This window comes from Microcebus murinus, chromosome 7, assembly GCF_040939455.1.
Source record: "Microcebus murinus isolate Inina chromosome 7, M.murinus_Inina_mat1.0, whole genome shotgun sequence".
Classification (NCBI taxonomy): domain Eukaryota; kingdom Metazoa; phylum Chordata; class Mammalia; order Primates; family Cheirogaleidae; genus Microcebus; species Microcebus murinus.
The window spans coordinates 62659411-62681141 of NC_134110.1; the positions used below are offsets into that span (position 1 = coordinate 62659411).

At 34.0% G+C, this 21731-nt stretch overlaps 1 protein-coding gene across 4 annotated transcripts in view; it reads right to left on the minus strand.

The window, feature by feature from the left end:
- VPS13B (vacuolar protein sorting 13 homolog B) overlaps window positions 1–21731 on the minus strand; it is a 761111-nt gene that overhangs the window by 250795 nt on the left and 488585 nt on the right. For all 4 annotated transcript variants that reach the window (XM_012762009.3, XM_012762013.2, XM_012762010.3 and 1 more), the window contains 2 exons: window positions 15180–15306; window positions 12136–12279 (listed from right to left, as the gene is read on the minus strand). In XM_012762009.3, the coding sequence (XP_012617463.2) occupies window positions 12136–12279; window positions 15180–15306 (271 nt within the window). The remainder of the gene's footprint in view (window positions 1–12135; window positions 12280–15179; window positions 15307–21731) is intronic.

Genomic DNA, 21731 nt, shown 5'->3' on the forward strand with positions numbered 1-21731 from the left:
GCATCACTTGCAACTGGGTGTGACCAGATGGCTATGTTCTGACCAGTGGAATGTGAGCATAACTGATGTATGCAATGTCAGGGTTTGTCCTTGACAAAGGAGGGAGGGGTGTGCTTCCTCCTTCCCTTTTTATTTCCCCCATCCTCTAACCTGCTGCTTAGAATACAGACATGGTAAGCCATCCTGGACCAAGCAAGTGAAATAACTTAGAGATGATAAATTAACAACAAGAGAGGAGACTGGGTCTCTCAATGACCTTAGGGAGTAGAGTCACCATCCCACTCTTAGACCTAAGAACTGTTACCTGAGAAATAAATTAACTTCTATCTCTATTTTTGACTTTCTGTGACATGCAGCTGAAACAGTCACTGAGTCAAAGGTTATAACCATTTTTGCAATAATAGACTTCTTTATTATCTATTGTCATCTTGTTTCCTAAGTGTATCTGTCCTTAATCAGAAGTACCACATCTTAGCTACTCTAGGCTCCAGTTAGAGACTTATGTAACCCCAAACACGACAGTTTGTTTTTATTTTTTTCTTTTTCTTTTTTTTTCTTTTTTTTTTTTGAGACAGAGTCTCACTTTGCTGCCCAGGCTAGAGTGAGTGCCGTGGCATTAGCCTGGCTCACAGCAACCTCAATCTCCGGGGCTCAGCGATCCTACTGCCTCAACCTCCCGAGTAGCTGGGACTACAGGCATGCGCCACCATGCCCGGCTAATTTTTTGTATATATATTTTTAGTTGGTCAATTAATTTATTTCTATTTTTGGTAGAGACGGGGTCTCGCTCAGGCTGGTTTCGAACTCCTGACCTTGAGCAATCTGCCCGCCTCAGCCTCCCAAAGTGCTAGGATTACAGGCGTGAGCCACCACGCCCGGCCCTGTTTTTGTTTTGTTTTTTGATTTTCAAAAGTACAGCAAAATTCTTTTCAGAGAAGATATCTTAGGGAAGTAGTTTAACTCTTATCTACTCAACCCTCAGAATTTTGCAAAGGTATCCCAAATGTCACTGTAACAGGTTATAAAGGTGAATATTCTGGTCTAGTGTAAGAAGGTTATTCCTTCACATTCTTGCCAAAAATTATTTGACTTTTTATTATAGCCATTCTAGTAGGTGTGGTACTTCCTTATAGGTTTGTTTTTTGTTTTTTTTTTTGAGACAGAGTCTCACTTTGTTGCCCAGGCTAGAGTGAGTGCCGTGGCATCAGCCTAGCTCACAGCAACCTCAATCTCCTGGGCTCAAGCGATCCTACTGCCTCAGCCTCCCAAGTAGGTGGGACTACAGGCATGCGCCACCATGCCCGGCTAATTTTTTATACATATATTTTTAGTTTGTCAATTAATTTCTTTCTATTTTTAGTAGAGATGGGGTCTCGCTCACACTGGTTTTGAACTCCTGACCTTGAGCAATCTGCCCGCCTCGGCCGTGAGGCACCACGCTGGGCCCTTCCTTGTAGTTTTGATTTGCGTTTCCTAGATGACTAATGATATTGAGCAACTTTTTATGTGCTTCTTGGCCTTTTCTGCATCATCTTTGGAGATGTGTTTATTCAGTTCCTTTGAGCACATTTTTTAATTGGGTTGTCTTTTTATTATTAAACTGTAAGCATTCTTTATATATTCTAGATAGTCCCTTATCAAATATATGATTTGAAAATATTTTCTCCTGTTCTGTGGTTATTTTTTCCCTTCCCTGGTGATGTTGTTTGAGACACAAGACTTTTAAAGTTTCATAAAGTCCAATTTGTTTATTTATTTTTGGTTTCTTGTGATTTGATGTCACATCTAAAACACCATTGCCTAATCAAAGATCATGAAGATTTATACCTGTAGTTTCTTCAAAGAGTTTTTATAGTTTTAGCTCTCATACTTAGAGCTATGTTATGAGTTAGGTATCTTTTTTCACTCTTTTGCATGTGAATATGCAGTTGTCCGAGCATTGTTCCTTGAAAAGACTATTCTTTTCTCCATTGAATGATCTAAACTACCTTGTCAAAAATCAATTGACTATAAATGGGAAGATCAGCAGCTGGACTCTCAATTCTATTTCATTGATCTGTATGTCTATCCTTATGCCAGTACCACATTGTCTTGATTACTATTGCTCTTTCATAAGTTTTTACACCAAGAAGTCTAAGGCCTTCTACTTTGTTCTTCTTTTTCAAGACTATTTTGGGTCTCGTGAACATCATTATAAATTTTAGAATCAGTTTGTCAATTTTTTTTTTTTTTTGGAGACAGAGTCTTGCTCTGTTGCCCAGGCTAGAGTGCCATGGTGTCAGCCTAGCTCACAGTAACCTCAAAATCCTGGGCTCAGGTGATCTTCCTGCCTCAGCCTCCCGAGTAGCTGGGCCTACAGGCCTGTGCTACCATGCTGGCTAATTTTTTCTATTTATTTTTAGTTGGCCAATTAATTTCTTTCTATTTTTAGTAGAGATGGGGTCTCGCTCTTGCTCAGGCTGGTGTCGAACTCCTGAGCTCAAAAGATCCTCCCGCCTTGGCCTCCCAGAGTGCTAGGATTACAGGCGTGAGCCACCACGCCCAGCCACAGCATGTCAATTTATACAAAGAGGTCAGCTGGATTCTGTTGGTATTTCACTAAGTTTATTGTAAGAGAAAATGTATTTGTATAGGCAACAGGTTTCTTAGGCCAAACTAAGATGACTGCCATAGCGTTTCTTCTGGCCTATGCCCTTCCAGCTAGCCGGTCTTCGGAGAGGCATGAGTCAGCATACTTACGTAACCAAGATGTTATCTCCTATGTGAACCCATGTGATCATGCTTTCCCATGGCATGTTGCCACTGTTGTTCAGAGCCATATATAAGTGTTCACCATATTCTTGGCCATGGTTCTCACCGCTGCTGTACTCTCCTACAACAAAGAGCATGTCTCACCTGCCTGCTGCCACTCGCCTTTTATTCCAATTTCCAAAGCCGGCCCAGGAGCACTCGCTAGGCACAGAGCATTCTCCTCACATTTGTAGATCAATTTTTGGGGTATTGCCATAGACAAATGGGGGTATCACTCCATTTGTCTATGCTTTATTTCATAACCAGATTATAAAATTCTAGAGGATAGAGACCACAGTGTATTTATTTTTCAATCCTCTGTCAGACTGTAGCCCATCCTGACAATATTAAGTCTTCAGACCCATGAATGTCTTTCCATTTATTTAGATCTTTTAAATTTTCTCTCAACAATGTTTTATAGTTTTCAGAGTGTAAATTTTGCCCCTCATTTGTTAAATTGTATTCCTAAGTATTTTATCCTTTTGTAAATGCGATTGTTAATTTCATTTTCGAATTGTTCAAGTATAAACAAATACAATTGATTTCTGTATGCTCATCTTCTATCCTGCAAACTTGCTGAGCTCACTTATTAGTTCTAAAAGTTTTTTACTGGATTCCTTTGGATTTTCTAAATATAAAGCCATGTTCTCTGCAAATATAGTTTTACTTCTTTTCCAACTTGAATGTCTTTTAGTTCTTTTTATTGCCTAACTGCTCTGGCTAGAACTTCTGGACTGTACTACTTCTGGCTAGTACAATGTTAAATAGAAGTGATAAAAGCAGATATCCTGGTCTTATTTTTGATTGTAGGGGGAAAGAATCCAGTCTTTTATCAGACTGTAGCCCATATATCTGGTAAATAGTAAGCTCTCAATGAAAACTGCTGAATAAGAGAGGGGTAGAAAGTTTACTAGACCTTTAGGAAAACAATGTATTCAATGACTTCTGATCAAGAAATCTATGAGTGATTAACATCGTTATGGCTGTACTCCTGTGATCACAGTGTATAATTCCCTTAAATGTTGCTAAATTCACTTTGCTAGTATTTAGTTGAGGATTTTTGCATCCACATTCTTCAGAGATACTGGTCTGTAGTTTTCATTTCTTGTGATGCACATATACTTTCTCGAATGCTGTTACAGTAGGAGACTAAGAGACAGAGCTCAGACCAAACCAGGGCTTGAAGATCAGGTGCAGGTGTTAAAATAAACAACTCCTAAGACCAAGCTAACTAGAGGGGCTGATAACTACAGGCAAGAACTGACTTCAGTCAGCTTGTCAGCTCTCTCTGCTACCTCTGTCAGCTTTCTCTGTCACTATAACCATCACTTACATTGTGGTTTTAAAATTTGTCCACCCTGGAAATCATGACAGTTCCAAGACAACCATATAAAGTATGAAAATGGAAGGGAAGGGAACACAATTCTAGGAATTACTATCCATATTTTTAGTAAAAGCCAACCCCTTGGCCTTGAAAATTCTTCCCCTCAATTAGTAAGACTACAAAGGATCTAAAACCATTCTTCTCAGTGCAGTTGCTCTTTTACAGCCTGCCCCCTTCTCCTCCCTGAGATTGTATTTTGCTTTCAATAAAGCTTTCACTTGCTTGTCTTAGAGGTGTGTCCTGAAATTCTTTTCCTTGATGAACACCAAGAATTTGGAAATCTTCCACCCAGAGGTTGGTAACAACACCTCAAATCCTTTGTCAGAGAGATTAGGCATAACAAATATCGCTAAAATACCACTTCTACTAAGTTGCCCCATTCATTCCAGTCTTTAAACTTTGGTTTCCAATTGCCCATGATAAAATATGCACTTCTTAGTATGTCTTCCATTATTTCCCTGTATAGTTCCTTTACTCTAGAAAAACTGATTTCTTTTTCTCTGTCCCACCAAAAAGTTTTAATTCTTACAAACCTCCATGTCTTTGTTCACACTGTTTTTCCATGCCTGAACTACTTTTCATTAATGGCAAACTTAATTCCTATCCTGCTAAAAATTTAATTCCCACCTTCTAAAAACCAATGTTCTCAATCTAAATGAGGCTTAAGTTTGTAAGAAAGAGTAAATCAGTTATAGAAAATTTAAAGCTATGTTATCTTCGCGCAAGAGTACTTGTATGTGTATTTTGACTTAGCTTCAATTATTTATTAATTATTATCTGTCTCCCCTACTAAATATATGAGCACTAGAACATGAGAGCAGAAACTGTCTTTTGTATGTTATCTTCGCACAAGAGTACTTGTATGTGTATTTTGACTTAGCTTCAATTATTTATTATTATCTGTCTCCCCTACTAAATATATGAGCACTAGAACATGAGAGCAGAAACTGTCTTTTGTTTAATGCTGTCACCCTAGTATTCATAGTAGTATTTGATACATAGGAGGGATTCAGTATTTATTAAGTAAATAAATAGTCTACTCTTTCTCTACCTATATAACTCCAACTTCTCCATGAAGCTAGATCACTGACCACCTGGCCTAAAACCTTCTCTTTCTTCCCTGGACTCTTATAACACTAATTTTCCATAGGGAATATTTAACATTTTCTCATACTGCTCTGAGTTCTTAATTATCACTCCATTTGTCTATGCTTTATTTCATAACCAGATTATAAAATTCTAGAGGATAGAGACCACAGTGTATTTATTTTTCAATCCTCTGTCAGACCGTAGCCCATATACCTGGTATATAGTAAACTCTCAATGAAAACTGCCGAATAAGGGGGTAGGGTAGCAGTTTACTACAGCTTAGGGAAACAATGTATTCACTGACTTCTGATCAAGAAATCTATGAGGGATAAACATCATTATGGCCGAAAATTTAAAAATTTTATTGTCTTCTTGATGTTTTACACCTACTTTGAGAAAAGTAAGATGGATTTCTGTCTGGGCACGAGACAGGAGAAAATTTATCAGGAGAAAATTACTATTTTTAACATTTAAAAGGCCTAACTAAAATCAAAACAGGTGTGAGAATTCAATGTACCTAAGAAATAGTTCCCCTGGAGAGGATAGGCAATAAAATACTTAATATCTTTTCCAGGTCTAGATTTTAAGAAATTCAAGGTATTCTGTCACAGCCCCTATTGTCCATTTACGGCTCTGCTTGAATCCATATTTTATTGGAGCCTGTGTTTATTGCCTGGTTACAAGTAGTCTATCCATGTTCCTCTGAAAGAAAACAAAATACTCATCATAGCAACAGCAACAGGAAGTTACCACACGCACATCATCCAAAAGTCCCATCTCCTTTCCTAAATACAGAAATATGTAACTTCTGATCTGGCCTTTTCCATTCATGCCTACCTCGAGATAGATGAGAACATCAACATACTCAGTCCAGTCTCAGGCCCCCCTTTCAAACCCCATCTCTACCCACATATGTTCTCAGGGTATTCTTTTTCTCTATATCCCTCACCTCACATAAGATTATACTCCAAAAAACATCTGTTACTACACCACCACACACCAAAAGTCTTTTTCCCTCTTCCTTATCTTCAAGTTCCTATTTCCAATTATTTCTAGCAATCCTTAGGTTGGTCAGGAATATCCTGCAAGACTTTTTCACCTGTTACTAAAAACTATGAATTTCCATTCCTAAAATGAAGCACAACTCCAAAGCAAATGATTTGTAAGTTAAAACAGTAATATTACCACTAAAAACAACCTCTATTACCACTCCATATGGCATATACTCAATCACAGTTCATAGCACAAAAAGCCCAATGAAGTAAATTCTATTTTATAATAAATTTAAAAACTACCCAAGTAAATTATATTAGCTGGACATTGCAAATCCTATTATAATATTTTTATACTATTATAATTTTTACCTAGTAATTCAAAATACTTAATATTTTAGAATGGCAGAATAAAGATATTGGCCAATTTATTAATTTATATTCATAGAAGAACACATTACCTTTTTGACACCCTATTTTTCTCTGACATTCTTTACATCAATCTCAAAAGTCACAAGCTTTTCTCATCTGGCTCTTTTGTGCCAAGTGTACAGCAGGTGTAGAGAACTAACAGTCCAAAATGGAGAAGGCAGAAAAAGGACTTTAGGAAAAATGACTCTGAGGGGAAAACAGGTGAAGTTATTTGATAAGTTTCACACTGTGAAAAATTAAACTGCTAGGCCTTATGTAGAGCCTCTGGTGGGAATGTGGTGTGGGGTAGAAAGTAAGAAGACACAGATTATTTTTAAAAAACTGAGCAAATAAAAAATGTGGCAATTATTAATTTAAGAAAAAACAAAAAAGTATAAACACAGGAAATATAAACACAAAATTACTTCATTAAGCAATGAACAATATTTACATAACTTTATAATGAAAAAAATCTTTATTGACAATAAAAAATATGATATAAGAATATTAGGAAGATGAATGCACAGAAGGGAAGTGCAAAAGAGTTGGAACCTTATTGACAACAAATAGCAAGTGAACAAAGTAATAGTGAATCAAGGGATGGTAGTCTATTCAAGTAATTCAGATACATGGAGGTAAATACCAGATGAAACCTAGAGTTAAAAGTCACTGACTATGGGGCAAGATAAGATGGGATATAAGGGACTGATGCTATTTTGATTTATTTCATTAGCAATATTTGATTCTTAAAATTCATGTATTAATTTGATAAAAATAAAACCACATTATAAAAAATAAACTAATATCTATGTTTATACAATTGGGCCTTTATAGTACCAAGACCATCTTGTAAGAAGGTAAAGAATCTTCTGAAGGGTAAATCAATTGTGTCAATCACCACAGCTCTGCTAAACACTGGGAAAGAAGTCAAGGCTGAGGAGTAGAGCTGTATTTTGGGAGAAAACTTGGAATTACACATTTGGCTTTAATTGTTAAGGTATCTAGGATGTTGATTCTCACCTATGTAAATGGAAGGGAACTAAGATGTAAGACTCTCAAATGATGTACCTGTCATACTAGTCCTAAAGAGCCACATGTTGTCATGGAGACATGAACTATAGAATGGGATGGTAAACTATGGCAGCAAGCTAGATAAGGAAGGACATGCACTTTGTAATATGGAGTCCATTTTAGCTTTCTGAATATAATATGTTTATTTATTTTATGTATTTTCCCAGTTCAATACAGGTTGAACAACTCTACTCTAAAATCCAAAGTCCAAAATGCTCTCAAATATGAGACTTTTTGCAATTCAACATGACACTCAAAGGAAATGCTCACTGAAGCATTTCAGATTTTGGATTTTCAGATAAGGGGTATGCACAGAGAAACATAAAAAAAAAGGTTAACTAAAGGGGAAAGATAAATATTCTGGGAGCCAGAAATCATGGATGTCATAGTACTAAAAGGGGACAAAGAGGAAAAATATGGCCCCTTGATCCAGTGGTCTCACCACATCTAAAACACATTTTTCTGAGCAAAATATTATAAAAATTTTGTTCCACATGTGAGGCAGTCTGCCTAATACATCAAGTGGTCATTTTAGCTGTGAACTTGAAAGTTTTACGATGTATCGGTTGTCCATTTAATTAAAATTATTATTATATATTGGTTCTAGTAATAATCCTTAGACTGTCTTATTGTTTCACTTCTACTCCAAACGTATGTCCATTTTCTTCCTTTATTTATAGTATAGATACATTTCCTCTACTAAAAAGTCTATATTTTTGAATAATCTTAAAAATTAATCTTTCAAATAAACCTTGCCAAAGATTGTCTGAATATATTAACATTCTCAAAAAATACTATATTAAATATATATGATGTCTTCTTATAGAATTATGTTACATAACTAACACATCAATATAGTGTCAGACGGTGGGCTTAGAACAGATGTGATGTTTACTGGTAATTCATAAGGTCCCTTCTAGAGTCCTAATAAATGGAATTCTCATTATTAATGCATCATTCTTACGAAATAGTAGTTATTTATAATGTTAGTGTACACATTTTCAACACATATTCCTTTCTCTATTTCCCCAATTACTCAGCCAGGTTCAATTTTCCTATTTTGGTTAAATTAAAAAGCTTCTGCGCAGTCAAGGAAATAATTAACAGAGCAAATAGACAACCTATACAATGGGAGAAAATATTTGCAAGCTGTACATCTGATAAAAGACTAATAACCAGAATCTACAAAGAACTCAAGCAAATCAGCAAGAGAAAATCTACCAACCCCATTAAAAAGTGGGCAAAAAACCTGAACAGAAGCTTCTTATAAGAAGATAGACAAATGGCCAATAAACATATGAAAAAATGCTAAATGTTACTACTCATCAGGGAAATGCAAATCAAAACCATAATGAGATATCACCTTATCCCAGTTAAAATTACCTTTATTAAAAAGTCCAAAAACAATAGATGCTAGTGTGGATGCAAGGAGAAAGGAATACTTATACACTGTTGGTGGGACTGCAAATTAGTACAACCTTTATAGAAAACAGTATGGAGATTTCTCAAAAAACTAAAAGTAGACCTACCATTTGATCCAGCAATATGACTACTGGGTATTTACCGAAAGGAAAAGAAGTCATTTCATCAAACAGACACCTGCATTTGAATGTTTATTACAGCAAAATTCACAATTGCAAAGATGTGGAATCAACTCAAATGCCCATCAATTCATGAATGGATTAATAAAAGGTGGTATAGGTATACCATGGAATGCTACTCAGCCATGAAGAAGGATGACTTAATGCCTTTTGCAACAATTTGGGTGGAACTGAGACCATTATCCTAAGTGAAGTATCCAAAGAATGGATAAAAAAAATACCACATGTACTCACTATAAAATTGGAACTAACTGATGAGCACACATGTGCATAGAGGGAAGTATAATTCAATGGAAATCAACCAGGAGGGGAGAGGAGGAGGGGAGAGGAAAAATCTACCTAACAGGTACAATGAACACTATCTGAGTGATAGGCACACTTATAACCATGACTCAAGCATTATAAAAGCGATCCATGTAACCAAAAATATTTGTACTCCAGTAATACTTTGAAATAAAAAATAATTATATTAAAACAATGACATAAATTTGAGGAGAGGTATTTAAAATTAAAATATATAATCCCAACAAAGACCAAAAAGATTCCTTATTTTGCCCTTGGGCAACCAAGAAAAGTTAAAGTCTATTTTATATCCCCAAAATAAAAAAGAGACATGCTGGAAATAACAGTGCTCAGTCCTTACAACAAGTCAATTTATACTCTTGTTACATCAGTCCAAATTTTAAAGGCTATAAAAATTCACTTATTAGAGCAAGGAAAAACAAAAATCTACTTCAGGACAAAGTTATTCAAGATGAAAGGAAGGTGTATTTTCAGTGAGAGAATTGCCTGCTGTCAGATGACTCTTTGCTAATGTTTTTAATTCTCAAAAAGAATTTTTAAAAACATTGTGGTAATGTGCTTTTTAAAACCATACTAAAGGTAATCAACTAGCCATTTCAAAATATATCCCAACTTATTGCACAGTATTCTATGTAACTAAAATGTCTTTATATTCTTAGACTATCAGATGTGACTTCTTCCACTGCATTGAAGGTATTTTCTAAAATACTGAAATTTTCAGATATATCCCACCAGGGTTGGGGATAGGGCCAGATTGTCCTCCCTCATTATAGTCTGTATTTTTCTTTGTAATTGTGGTAAATACACATAACATAAAATTTATAATTTTAGCCATTTAAAAATGTACATATAGTCTGTAGTTTTACTATGATCTCTAAGAAGAAACAAAGAGCCACAGATACATTTTAAAATAGCAAAAAAACAAAGCCTCGCTAGTTTATGGAACTGTGAGTAATGACTCAACATTCAAGGAAGGGTTGTTAGTAATCTGAGTATTCTTTTATTTACTGAATCTGATCCTACTAATAGATATTAAAAGTACTTAAGTAATTAGGTAACAACTAATGCTAAACTGTTTGAACTCCTAAGACAATCAGGAATCTATGAGTTAGATTTCTTTAATGTGAGAGATTCATAAAATTGGCACAAATAATACAGAAATGTAAAATACTCTTTTCCAACTGAACTTGTTTCATGGACTTCATTGAAGATGCATGGGGAAATATTTTTTAACTTGCTTATTTTCATTTCATATAATTATATTTTTATGGATCATCTAAAGTATACTGGGAAAAGTCAATATTTTGAAAAATATATAGCTAAAGTCCTTTTAAAATATTAACAGATACTGCATAAACAGAAATCATGGGTAGTAAAAGATGATCAAGTTAGAATATCTCCATTTACAAAAGTTAAAAGCTTTATCATGTTTAAATAATTTTTTAAAAAATAAAGAAGATAGAATAATATGTTACATTACACAGTCTCTGGCAAAATGGAAAGACCACTAATTTGGAAGACCTAAATTCAAATCTCAGATGCATCGTTATTTAGTTATGTGTGAATGATGATTTCAGGCAGGTCAATTACCCTCCTTAAGCCCCGACATCCTCATCTGTGAAATGTACATAATGCCCATATCTACTTCATAGGGTTATAATAACATGCTTTAGCTATGTGAGTTAACTTACATGAAAATGCCTGGCCACATTGCCTGGCATCAAGTGGCTCTCAGTGAATATCTCTTTCTCACCTATTTTCTTAATAAATAGAACTTAGAGCCTTCTGTATAAATCATGGCAAAACAAAACAACATCTTTTTCATACATAAACAGTTTCTTCACCTGAATTTTTATAAAAGATTTATTCTAAATACAAATATGATTAGAGATACGTGGAAACAAAAAGCAAAGAAAACATATCTTGAGAAGAATCTAACAAGCAGCTTTCTTTGTTTCATGCTGACATGCTTTGTGGTTACAACACAGGCTTTCCAATGAACAGATCAAAATTAAAATTCTAGGCAGGCATTCAACTTTTATGATTGTGTCCATTCTTCACTGAACATGGGAAATAAATGCTTTACAAGTTATTTATTGAAGATATTCCCATAGTACTATTACAAAGTTCACTTCCTAAAGAGGCCCTATCATTGTAATGTATCTGAGTAAATGAAAGCTATACTAGGATTCTCACATCATACTTCAGAAATTTCAGCAGAGTAATAAAATCAGGTTTTTAACAGAGGCTTTTCTGAGGTCAGTCAGCAATTTTGCAAAGGTGCATAATAAATAAGAGGAACAGAGACCAAAAAATTTCAAAAAGAAAAAAATATCAATCCAAAATGATTTATGACCATAATTTATAACCATAATTCAATAAACTTAAACAGAGTAATTCACAGAAAGCATTTAGTTTAATTATAGTTTTCCTATTTGTGAATGTAAAGTTAGCACAAATGCAGTAAGCCTAATCAAAATCAGGTAATAGTTACCTCTGTGGCCTTGGTTGATGATTCCAATCCAGTCATATTTGCTACTATTAGCTGATATAAGAGTTGAACTTGAGCCACACTTAGGAAGAAGTCCAGGTTTGTGGTTATATTCACTTCCAAGGAATGGCCACACACTAAAATCTCCTGAAGGAAAAAAAAAAGATTAACTATAGATAAAGAAATGTACTAGCCTTCAGATCATGATTTATCACTCTTACTTATTTGACCTTTACTACTTTAAGTTTTCTGGGATTCAAGTTCATATGTTAATGAGAATAGCAAAAAACGGACACTGCCAGTTGACACAGTTTAATGGATAAATTTAATAAATATTTATGGGTGTTTGCTATATGTAAAGCTTCATGGTAAAAACAGGGAAACTAAATGATAATAAGAATTTTTTACCTTCTCATACCTATTTGACTTTTTCATACCTTAAACTATTATCATTGTTTTAACATGTAAGCAAAGATGTAATTCTGTAGTATAACCTTACTCATTAATTCAAACCAACAAATATTTACTGAACATATTTTAAGTACCAAGCACTAAAGTAGAATACTAACAATGTCACAAAGAATAAGGTTGGCCTTGAAGGGCAATCTGCTCTTGAGGAGGTTATAATCTAGTGGGGTAGACAGATATAAACAGGCAACTGTAGGCAGGCAATTATAATCACCAAGTACTACAGTATGAGTAGTCTCCAAAGGATACACTCAAAATGATTTATAACGAAACAGAGTGCTAAAGCCAAAGATAGCTAGACTAATTAATTTCACTTCTTCAAACTGCTAAAATTTTGGCAGCATTAGGTAGATGTCCACTACTTAACTGGTGCTGTTCTGCATAAGTGAGTCACTTGAACATTTATCATTCAAAAACCATTCAAAGGAAAACAAAACAACACAAAAAACCAATCCAGAAACTTCTCTTAATAAGTAGAAGTCCTGCCTCTTGTCATGAAGTTCATGTGAACAACGTTCAAAAGGCTTGGAAATGTTCAACAGACCTTCTCATTAGTGTCATCCAGTGGAATAGATTTAAGGAGACTATGACTGGTCCAAATACAGACTAGACAGCTTAAAGCAGCTTTTAATAAAGAATACCATGTCTGAAATAATTATCTTTTTTTTGTTAAATAACTGTTTTCCTCCCCAAGTTCCCTATATTCACTGATTATAGTTTGAATTCTTATTTTGTTCCACAAGTAATAATGAAAAGGAAAAAAAAGTATACCAGAAGGTTTTTGTTTTTTTTTAAATTGTCACTATAACATTACCCAAGGGGATAAAAATTTGTACTAAAAGTATCTTAGTTCTATTAGTGGCATATATCCTGTGAAAACTTGCAAATTAATGATCCTGTACTAGTAAGTTAAATAGTATGAATTCAATTGGTAGAATCAAACAGCATTAGTTTTATTAACTATAAAAATAAGCAGTATTAACTATAAAAATAAGAACAATTTCAATTTTCATAGAACTTTAGTTTTTCATATTCCTCTTATTATTATTATTTCAATGGATTAATTTAAACCTTAAAACAATCTGAAGGGTAACCAAGGTAATTTATATGAAGCAACTAAGGTATGTACAAAGTAATTGATGGAACAAAGAATTTAAGTGAATGGCTTAAGATGACATCCTTTAGTAAAAAGCAGAGCTTGGCCTTGAAATATGTTTTCTGATCTTGAGCTTCATGACTTTTTTACCTTGTATTGGAGGACTTTCTAATAATGCTTTCAAATTAGAAGATGAGTTAATTAAAAAAGGATAGTATTTTATTAACACTTTAATATATTCTACTTTTATTTCTGATTTTTATGATGATAAATAATTGGGAATCCAAATAAAGAGTATTTAAAAAAACACCCTTAATAATTCAAAATGATCATGCTATTCCATTTTTGTGAGCTAAATACACATAGGAAAGCAATTCTAAAATGTGATTCCAACTTGTGAGTCGTAATATTTTCGTAACATCATTAGTATGAAAAAAGGGCATCTTATAAGGAGTTTCATGTATTCAAAACATATTGTATTACTAATAACTATATGATATTAGATTTACTTAATCTTTATATACCTTTTGTGAATATACAAGAAATCTCCCCTAACCTCACATTCCATAGATTATTATAAACATCAAATTAGATAATATATATAAAAATAATGCTTTTTAAAAATTCAGAGAAGGAATGTAAGATTTTATCAGCTTGGATTAATATACTAATCTCTACCTAATTTTTCTAAACTTTTCATATCAACTGGCTATAACTCTGTGAATGAACAAAAAGTTTATAATGTGTTTAGCATAAAAATTTTTTTATGAAGAATTTTTAAATCATTTTGAATCACATTATTATTACATTTGTATCCCAGGCATGGAGGCAGCACATTATAGTGATCAGAATGGAAACTTGGATCTAACAATTAACATGGTCAAATTCCTTAATATCTTTTGACCCCAATTTCCTCATCTAATAAAATATGGATAGAGAAGAAAAAAATAAAAAGAAAAAAAAAAGAAAAAAAAAGAAAAAATATGGATACTAATAGTATCTATGTCATAAGGATATTGTGAAGACTACATAAGGTAATCTGTGTAGAACTCACTCTGTATGGTAATCTATGTGAGAACTCTTTATTATCTCAATATTATTGTTATTTTCATTAGAAAGAGGTTGTAGAAATTAGGAATGCAGAGGCTGGACCAGTTGGTTTTATACCCTGCTCTGCTACTTACTACTTGTGAAAATTTGGGTCATTTAGCCCAAATTAGCCCCTCTATGCCTCAGTTTCCTTATCTATAAAATGGGAATAGTAAGAGTAGCTAATAGGATTATTATTAGTATTAAATAAGTTATTACACAGAAAGCAATAACAGTACTAGAAAGTGCTCAACAAATATTAGCTATGATAGTAACTATTATTATTAATGAGCTAATTTGATGTTCTATGGTCTGAAATTGTGAAAATCCCTAACATACAAAGAGGAGCTATTCCATTATTTAGACTAAAATAAAATCTAAATTATATTCTAACCTCAGTATGCATATTTTCTGGAGAAATTATTTTGGTGAAAATAATGGCAGGTGCTCCAGTTATTCGAACAGAAAAATCCGTCAAAATGGGAGTCAAAATTGCTCTCCTTTCTTGATGCCGTCTAATGCTAAAAGATAAAAGTAAAAAAATATTAGCCATTACATTACATTTTTTCCCAAGGATAATTTTCATTCATTAAATTTGTGTAAGTCTTTGTACTATAAACATGACAAAATTACATTATTTTGAGAGTGTTATTTGTATATTCTATAGTCATAGTTTCATAACTTCAGTTGGTAAGATTTATACAAGATAAAAAAAATCATGAGAAATTCTGATATAATTAATCAATTTCATATTAGTGTCATTCCAGGACCTTTCAACATAATAATTTATCTGTTTTTAATTCTTTTTGTTCTTTAAAATAGTTTCATAATATCTCTTTTGTTATGAACAATAATCTTACTATTTTTGGAATAATTTTTAATTTTCTATTTTTAATATTTCTGATCTTCTATTGGACAACTACCATCTTTCCAACCTCATTAGGTTCACAAGTATATCCTCTAAATCTTTGAACTCTTTAAGGTCTAAGAACCATGTGAATTCATGAATTACTACTGCCTTTAGAGTCTGTTAAATGGCTTTTGTGTCTGATACAGAATGTTTCCTCAAAACAACCCTGTGTGAGCAGTAAAGACCATTACTAGTCCCACATTATCAATAAGGAAATGAAGTTCAACGACTGGCCAAGGCCATTCAATGGAAATGAAGATTCCAGAATTAGATATGGAGGGCAAGTTGACACCAAAATAGCTTTTTGCCTCAATTTTAATTCTTCTTTACACATTCTCACCTTTAATCAGTTATTTAGCACAATATTTTTACTTGACATTCAAAATTGCTAATAATTTCAAAGGAAGTATTACATGCATGGTAAAACATGAAACTGGAAAATATTATCGAGAAACCAAAGCTGTGCTGGTACAGATCTTCAAGTCTACCATCTATATTCTTAGTTTTCATTTTATAAAATAATACACTTATATGTTTTGCTAGCAAGCCAGACCTCAATTTTTCCTTCAAAACATTAACTTAATATTCCTTATAAAGTATCCTTATAATCCCTTATAATATAAAATGATAAAGTTGAAATGAAAGAATTGGCATAAATTATCTCATGAAAAAGCCTACCTAAAATTGAAGTCTTTCTACATCCTTTTTCATCAGAGTAGTCTGGACACTACTGTTATAATATCTTTTGTTAAACTTGTACCGGGCAGAGCTTTATATAGTGTCTGCCAAAAAAACAAATTGGATCATCTGGTTCTATGGCACATAAGTATTGGATTTCAAGAAAGTCAATTTTAAAGAATTAAGAGATCTGGTAAGCATAGAGTAACAGGAAGAAGTATTAAAATTTGTGAATATAGAGGAAGGGTTGAGATCCTGAGAGACACCATAATTATAGCCTAATAGCTCAAATTCCATAAAATGACCAATGTGAGAAACAATGTAACATCTGATGTACTCTCACAGGGGAATGTTAAAATATATGATGTATTAAAAATACCTTAAAATGGAAAAGCTGGCAGGGAACCAAGCATTAATAAGAACAAGCATTAAAAAGTACTGATGGGGAGAAAAAAGAGCTTGTCTATATCATATATTTTCCCCATTATGTGATGAATTAAATCAGTGATACAAAATATGAAAGATTTATGACTATAGAAGTAAAAAGAAAATTTAAGTCCATACTCCTATAAAACTATATTTTTCAGGTATACAGTACTAATTTTTCTTTTGTGACATCTCTGGTATATATCTAAGGTAATGGCAAACTTTTTTTCTTAAATCATTAAAAGTTTTTATATTAATAGATTCAAATATTTTCAAGCATGAATTCAAAAGAAAGAAAGAAAACAAATACTGAACAATGACTACAATCAAGAATTAAATGACTACAATCAAGAATTAAATTCTGCCAATATTTTACTAGATAAAATATTCAGTTCAAAATTAAAAAGAGGGAACTAAAACCCAAAGTATTAACTGAGGTTGTTAATGACCTCAGGAGCTTAGCACTTTAAATACATCGAGGAAATAGATTTTTAATAACTATATTGAGATAAGGCAAAGATTTTTAAATGAGTTGCCTATCTAGATCTGGGGCCCTTGAAAGGCCAAAAAAAAAAAATTTATATATCAGTCCATCAGAAACAGAGAAGAACAAGGAAGTTTACCTGTTTTGGAAAGAGAACTTACTGAAAAAAACCCAGAAATCTCCCTGGAAACTTAAAAATAATGGGAAATCTCTCATGTGTGTTAGGTGGCTCTAATTTATATTATCTATGTGACCCAGGAATATCCATTCTGAGTTATCTACATGAAAGTATCATCAGAACTTTGATAACCCTGGGGTATCTGTCAGAAACAGATACAAAGGCTCTGTAGAAAAAAATGTCACCAATGACAAAAAGAATTTCTGGGGACAAAGACAACTGTTTTATATACCCCCAACATTTTTAATTAGCTAGAGGAGAATTAGACCCCATTTTCAAATGCATTATTAAGAACTTTTGATAATGGAATTGCCACATGTGAACAATAAAATATATTTGCTTAAAGTTATTAGAGACATATAGGGTGTAATAAAATACATGAGAAAAAAAGCAAGGCACTATCAAAAAAGGCAAAACAGGGTTGAAGAACAACCAAATAGAATTTTCAGAAATTAAAAATACAATTACTAAAAATTGGAGGGATAAATAGCAGTTTAGATATAGTTTAAGAAAGAAATAGTAAACTAGAATATAGATTTGAGAAAATTTCAGAATATACTAAAATAAATTTTTTTTTATTATTATTTTTTTTATTTTGGCATATTATGGGGGTACAAATTTTAAGGTTTCAATAAATGCCCATTTCTCCCCCTCCCCCCAAAAGTCTGAGTCTCCATCATGACCATCCCCCAGATGGTGCACATCTCACTCACTATGTATGTATATACCTGCCCCCCTGCCCCCTCCCACCTGCCCAATACCCTATTACTGTAGCACCTATGTGTCCACTTAGGTGCTACTCAGTTAATACCAGTTTGCTGGAGAATATATCTGGTGCTTGTTTTTCCATTCTTGGGATACTTCACTTAGTAGTATGGGTTCCAGCTCTAACCAGGAAAATATAAGGTGTGCTATATCACCATTGTTTCTTAGAGCTGAATAGTACTCCATGGTGTACATATACCACATTTTATTAATCCATTCTTGGATTGATGGGCACTTGGGCTGTTTCCACAGCCTTGCAATTATGAATTGTGCTGCTATAAACATTCGAGTGCAGGTGTCTTTTTTGTAGAGTGTCACTGGATCATTTGGGTAGATGCCCAGCAATGGGATTGCTGGATCAAATGGTAGATTCACTTGTATCACTTTAAGGTATCTCCATATTGCTTTCCATAGAGGTTGAACTAGTTTGCAGTCCCACCAGCAGTGTAGGAGTGTTCCTCTCTCTCCGCAACCACGCCAGCATTTATTGTTTGGAGATTTTTTGATAAAGGCCATTCTCACTGGGGTTAAGTGATATCTCATTGTGGTTTTGATTTGCATTTCCCTGATGATTAGAGATGTTGAGCATTTCTTCATATGTTTGTTGGCCATTCTTCTGTCTTCTTTAGAAAAATTTCTGTTCAAGTCCTTTGCCCACTTTTTAATGGGGTTATTTGATTTTTTCTTCCTAATTTTCGTGAGTTCTAAGCATATTCTAGTTATCAGTCCCTTATGGGATGCATAGGATGCAAAAATTTTCTCCCATTCTGTAGGTTGTCTGTTTACTTTCATGACTATTTCTTTGGCTGTGCAGAAGCTTTGTAGTTTGATCATGTCCCATTTATTTATTTTTGTTGCTGCTGTGATTGCCTTTGGGGACTTCTTCATAAACTCTTTGCCCAGGCCGATGTCTAGGAGAGTGTTTCCAACTTTTTCCTCTAGAGTTCTAATAGTTTCATATCTTAGGTTTAAGTCTGTTATCCAGCGTGAGTTGGTTTTTGTGAGAGGTGAAAGGTGTGGGTCCTGTTTTAGCCTTCTACAGGTGGCTATCCAGTTTTCCCAGCACCATTTATTGAAGAGGGATTCTTTTCCCCAGCATATGTTTTTGTCTGCTTTGTCAAAGATGAGATGGCTATATGAGGATGGTTTTATATCAGGATTCTCACATCTGTTCCACTGGTCAATATTCCTGTTTTTGTGCCAATACCATATTGTTTTAATTACTACAGCTTTGTAGTATAGTTTGATATCTGGCATATTAATGCCTCCCATTTTGTTTTTGTTGCCTAGAATTGCTCTTGATATTCGGGGTCTTCTTTGGTTCCATACGAAGCGTAAAATTATTTTTTCTATATCTGTGAAGAATGCTGATGGGATTTTAATAGGTATTGCATTGAATCTGTAGATCAGTTTGGGTAGTATAGACATTTTGATGATATTGAGTCTGCCGATCCACGAGCATGGTATGGATTTCCATCTGTTTACATCCTCTGCTATTTCCTTCCTCAGTGTTTCATAGTTCTCCCTGTAGAGGTCTTTTACCTCTTTGGTTAAATATATTCCTAGGTACTTTAATTTCTTTGTTGCTATTGTGAAGGGAATTGAGTCTTTGATTTGGTTCTCAATTAGATTGTTGTTGGCGTATATGAATGCCTCTGATTTCTGTGTATTAATTTTGTATCCTGAGACTTTACTAAATTCATTGATCAGTTCCAGGAGTTTCTTGGTTGAATCCTTGGGGTTTTCTAGATACAATATCATATCATCAGCAAACAGTGAAAGTTTGATCTCTTCTGCCCCTATTTGGATACCTTTGATTCCATTTTCCTGTCTGATTGCTGTAGCCAAGACTTCCAGCACTATGTTGAACAGAAGTGGAGATAGTGGGCAGCCTTGTCTGGTTCCAGTTCTAAGTGGGAATGATTTCAATCTTTCCCCATTCAGTATGATGTTGGCTACGGGTCTGTCATATATGGCTTGTATCATTTTTAGGTATGTCCCTTCTATGCCTATTTTCTTAAGTGTTCGTATCATGAAAGGGTGTTGAATTTTGTCAAAAGCTTTTTCTGCATCTATTGAAAGAATCATGTGGTCTTTGTTTTTGCTTCTGTTTATGTGGTGAATTGCATTTATAGATTTACGTATGTTGAACCATCCCTGCATCCCTGGGATGTACTAAAATAAATTTTAAAACAAAAGTTAAAAAAAAAAGTAAGAGACATGGAGGGATGAGTCTGACATATTTAATTAACATTTCAAAATGAGAAAACAGAAAGAAAGGAAAAGGGAAAATAAGAAAGAGATAACGACTGAGAATTTTTCCAGAACTGATGAAATACAGATTCAGGAAGCACAATGAGTCCTGGTGCAGATAAATACAATAAAATCTACAATTGGACATTTCTTTGTGAAATAGCTCATCACCCATGACGAAGAAGATTTTAAATTCAGCTATAGAAAACAGATTACCTACAGTGTGCTAAGGCACATGGGGTTAGGAGAGCTGTGGAGGAAATATTTCTCTCATGTACTCTAATATAACAATGAATTAATATAGCTCTACATTGTCCATATGGGGCGGGGTGCGGTGGCCCACGGCTGTAATCCTAGCACTCTGGGAGGCTGAGGCGGCCAGATTGCTCAAGGTCAGGAGTTCGAAACCAGCCTGAGCAAGAGTGAGACCCCATCTCTACTATAAATAGAAAGAAATTAATTGGCCAACTAAAATATATAGAAAAAATTAGCCGGGCATGGTGGTGCAAGCCTGTAGTCCCAGCTACTTGGAATGCTGAGGCATCAGGATTGCTTGAGCCAGGAGTTGGAGGTTGCTGTGAGCTAGGCTGATGCCCCAGCACTCACTCTAGCCTGGGCAACAAAGCGAGACTCTGTCTCAAAAAAACAAAACAAAAAAAAGAAATGGTACAATTATTTGTACTTATGTAATATAGAGGCTTATGCCGATAGAAACCTATACTTGTTGACAGTAACAAACTATTGACTACCATAAAGTTCTAGGCTAATAACAGAAAAATGATCATATGTGTTAGCAAAAGCTCTTCTATTAAGCTTGGGGGAAGTAGATTGTAAATAAAGAAAAGTATAGTTCTCTGAAATTGTTATTAAGCGAGAAGGCACAGGTGTATGCCACATGCACTCAAGAAAACACATGTTCAGGAAGGCTGCGGTCATCTTTCTTGGGCTCAGTATATTTACACTAAGGTTTTTCTGCCCATCTGCCATACATTTTGGTATCCGTCTGTGGGAAATATTAAAGGAGTTTAAGAACCATACTTTAAAAACTGCATATTATAAAAGACCAGAAGTAGAAAAAGTGGTACTAAAGTTTCAAAAATATTCCACCAAAAAAGAATAAAAAATTCTATATGGTCTGTATGCATGGAACAAGTCTTACACAACATAAAGACTTTTTTGGTATGGTATTACAGCTGAACTTCAGATGGAAGATAATAGGGCAGAAGACACTTAAGACTTGTGGTAATCAACT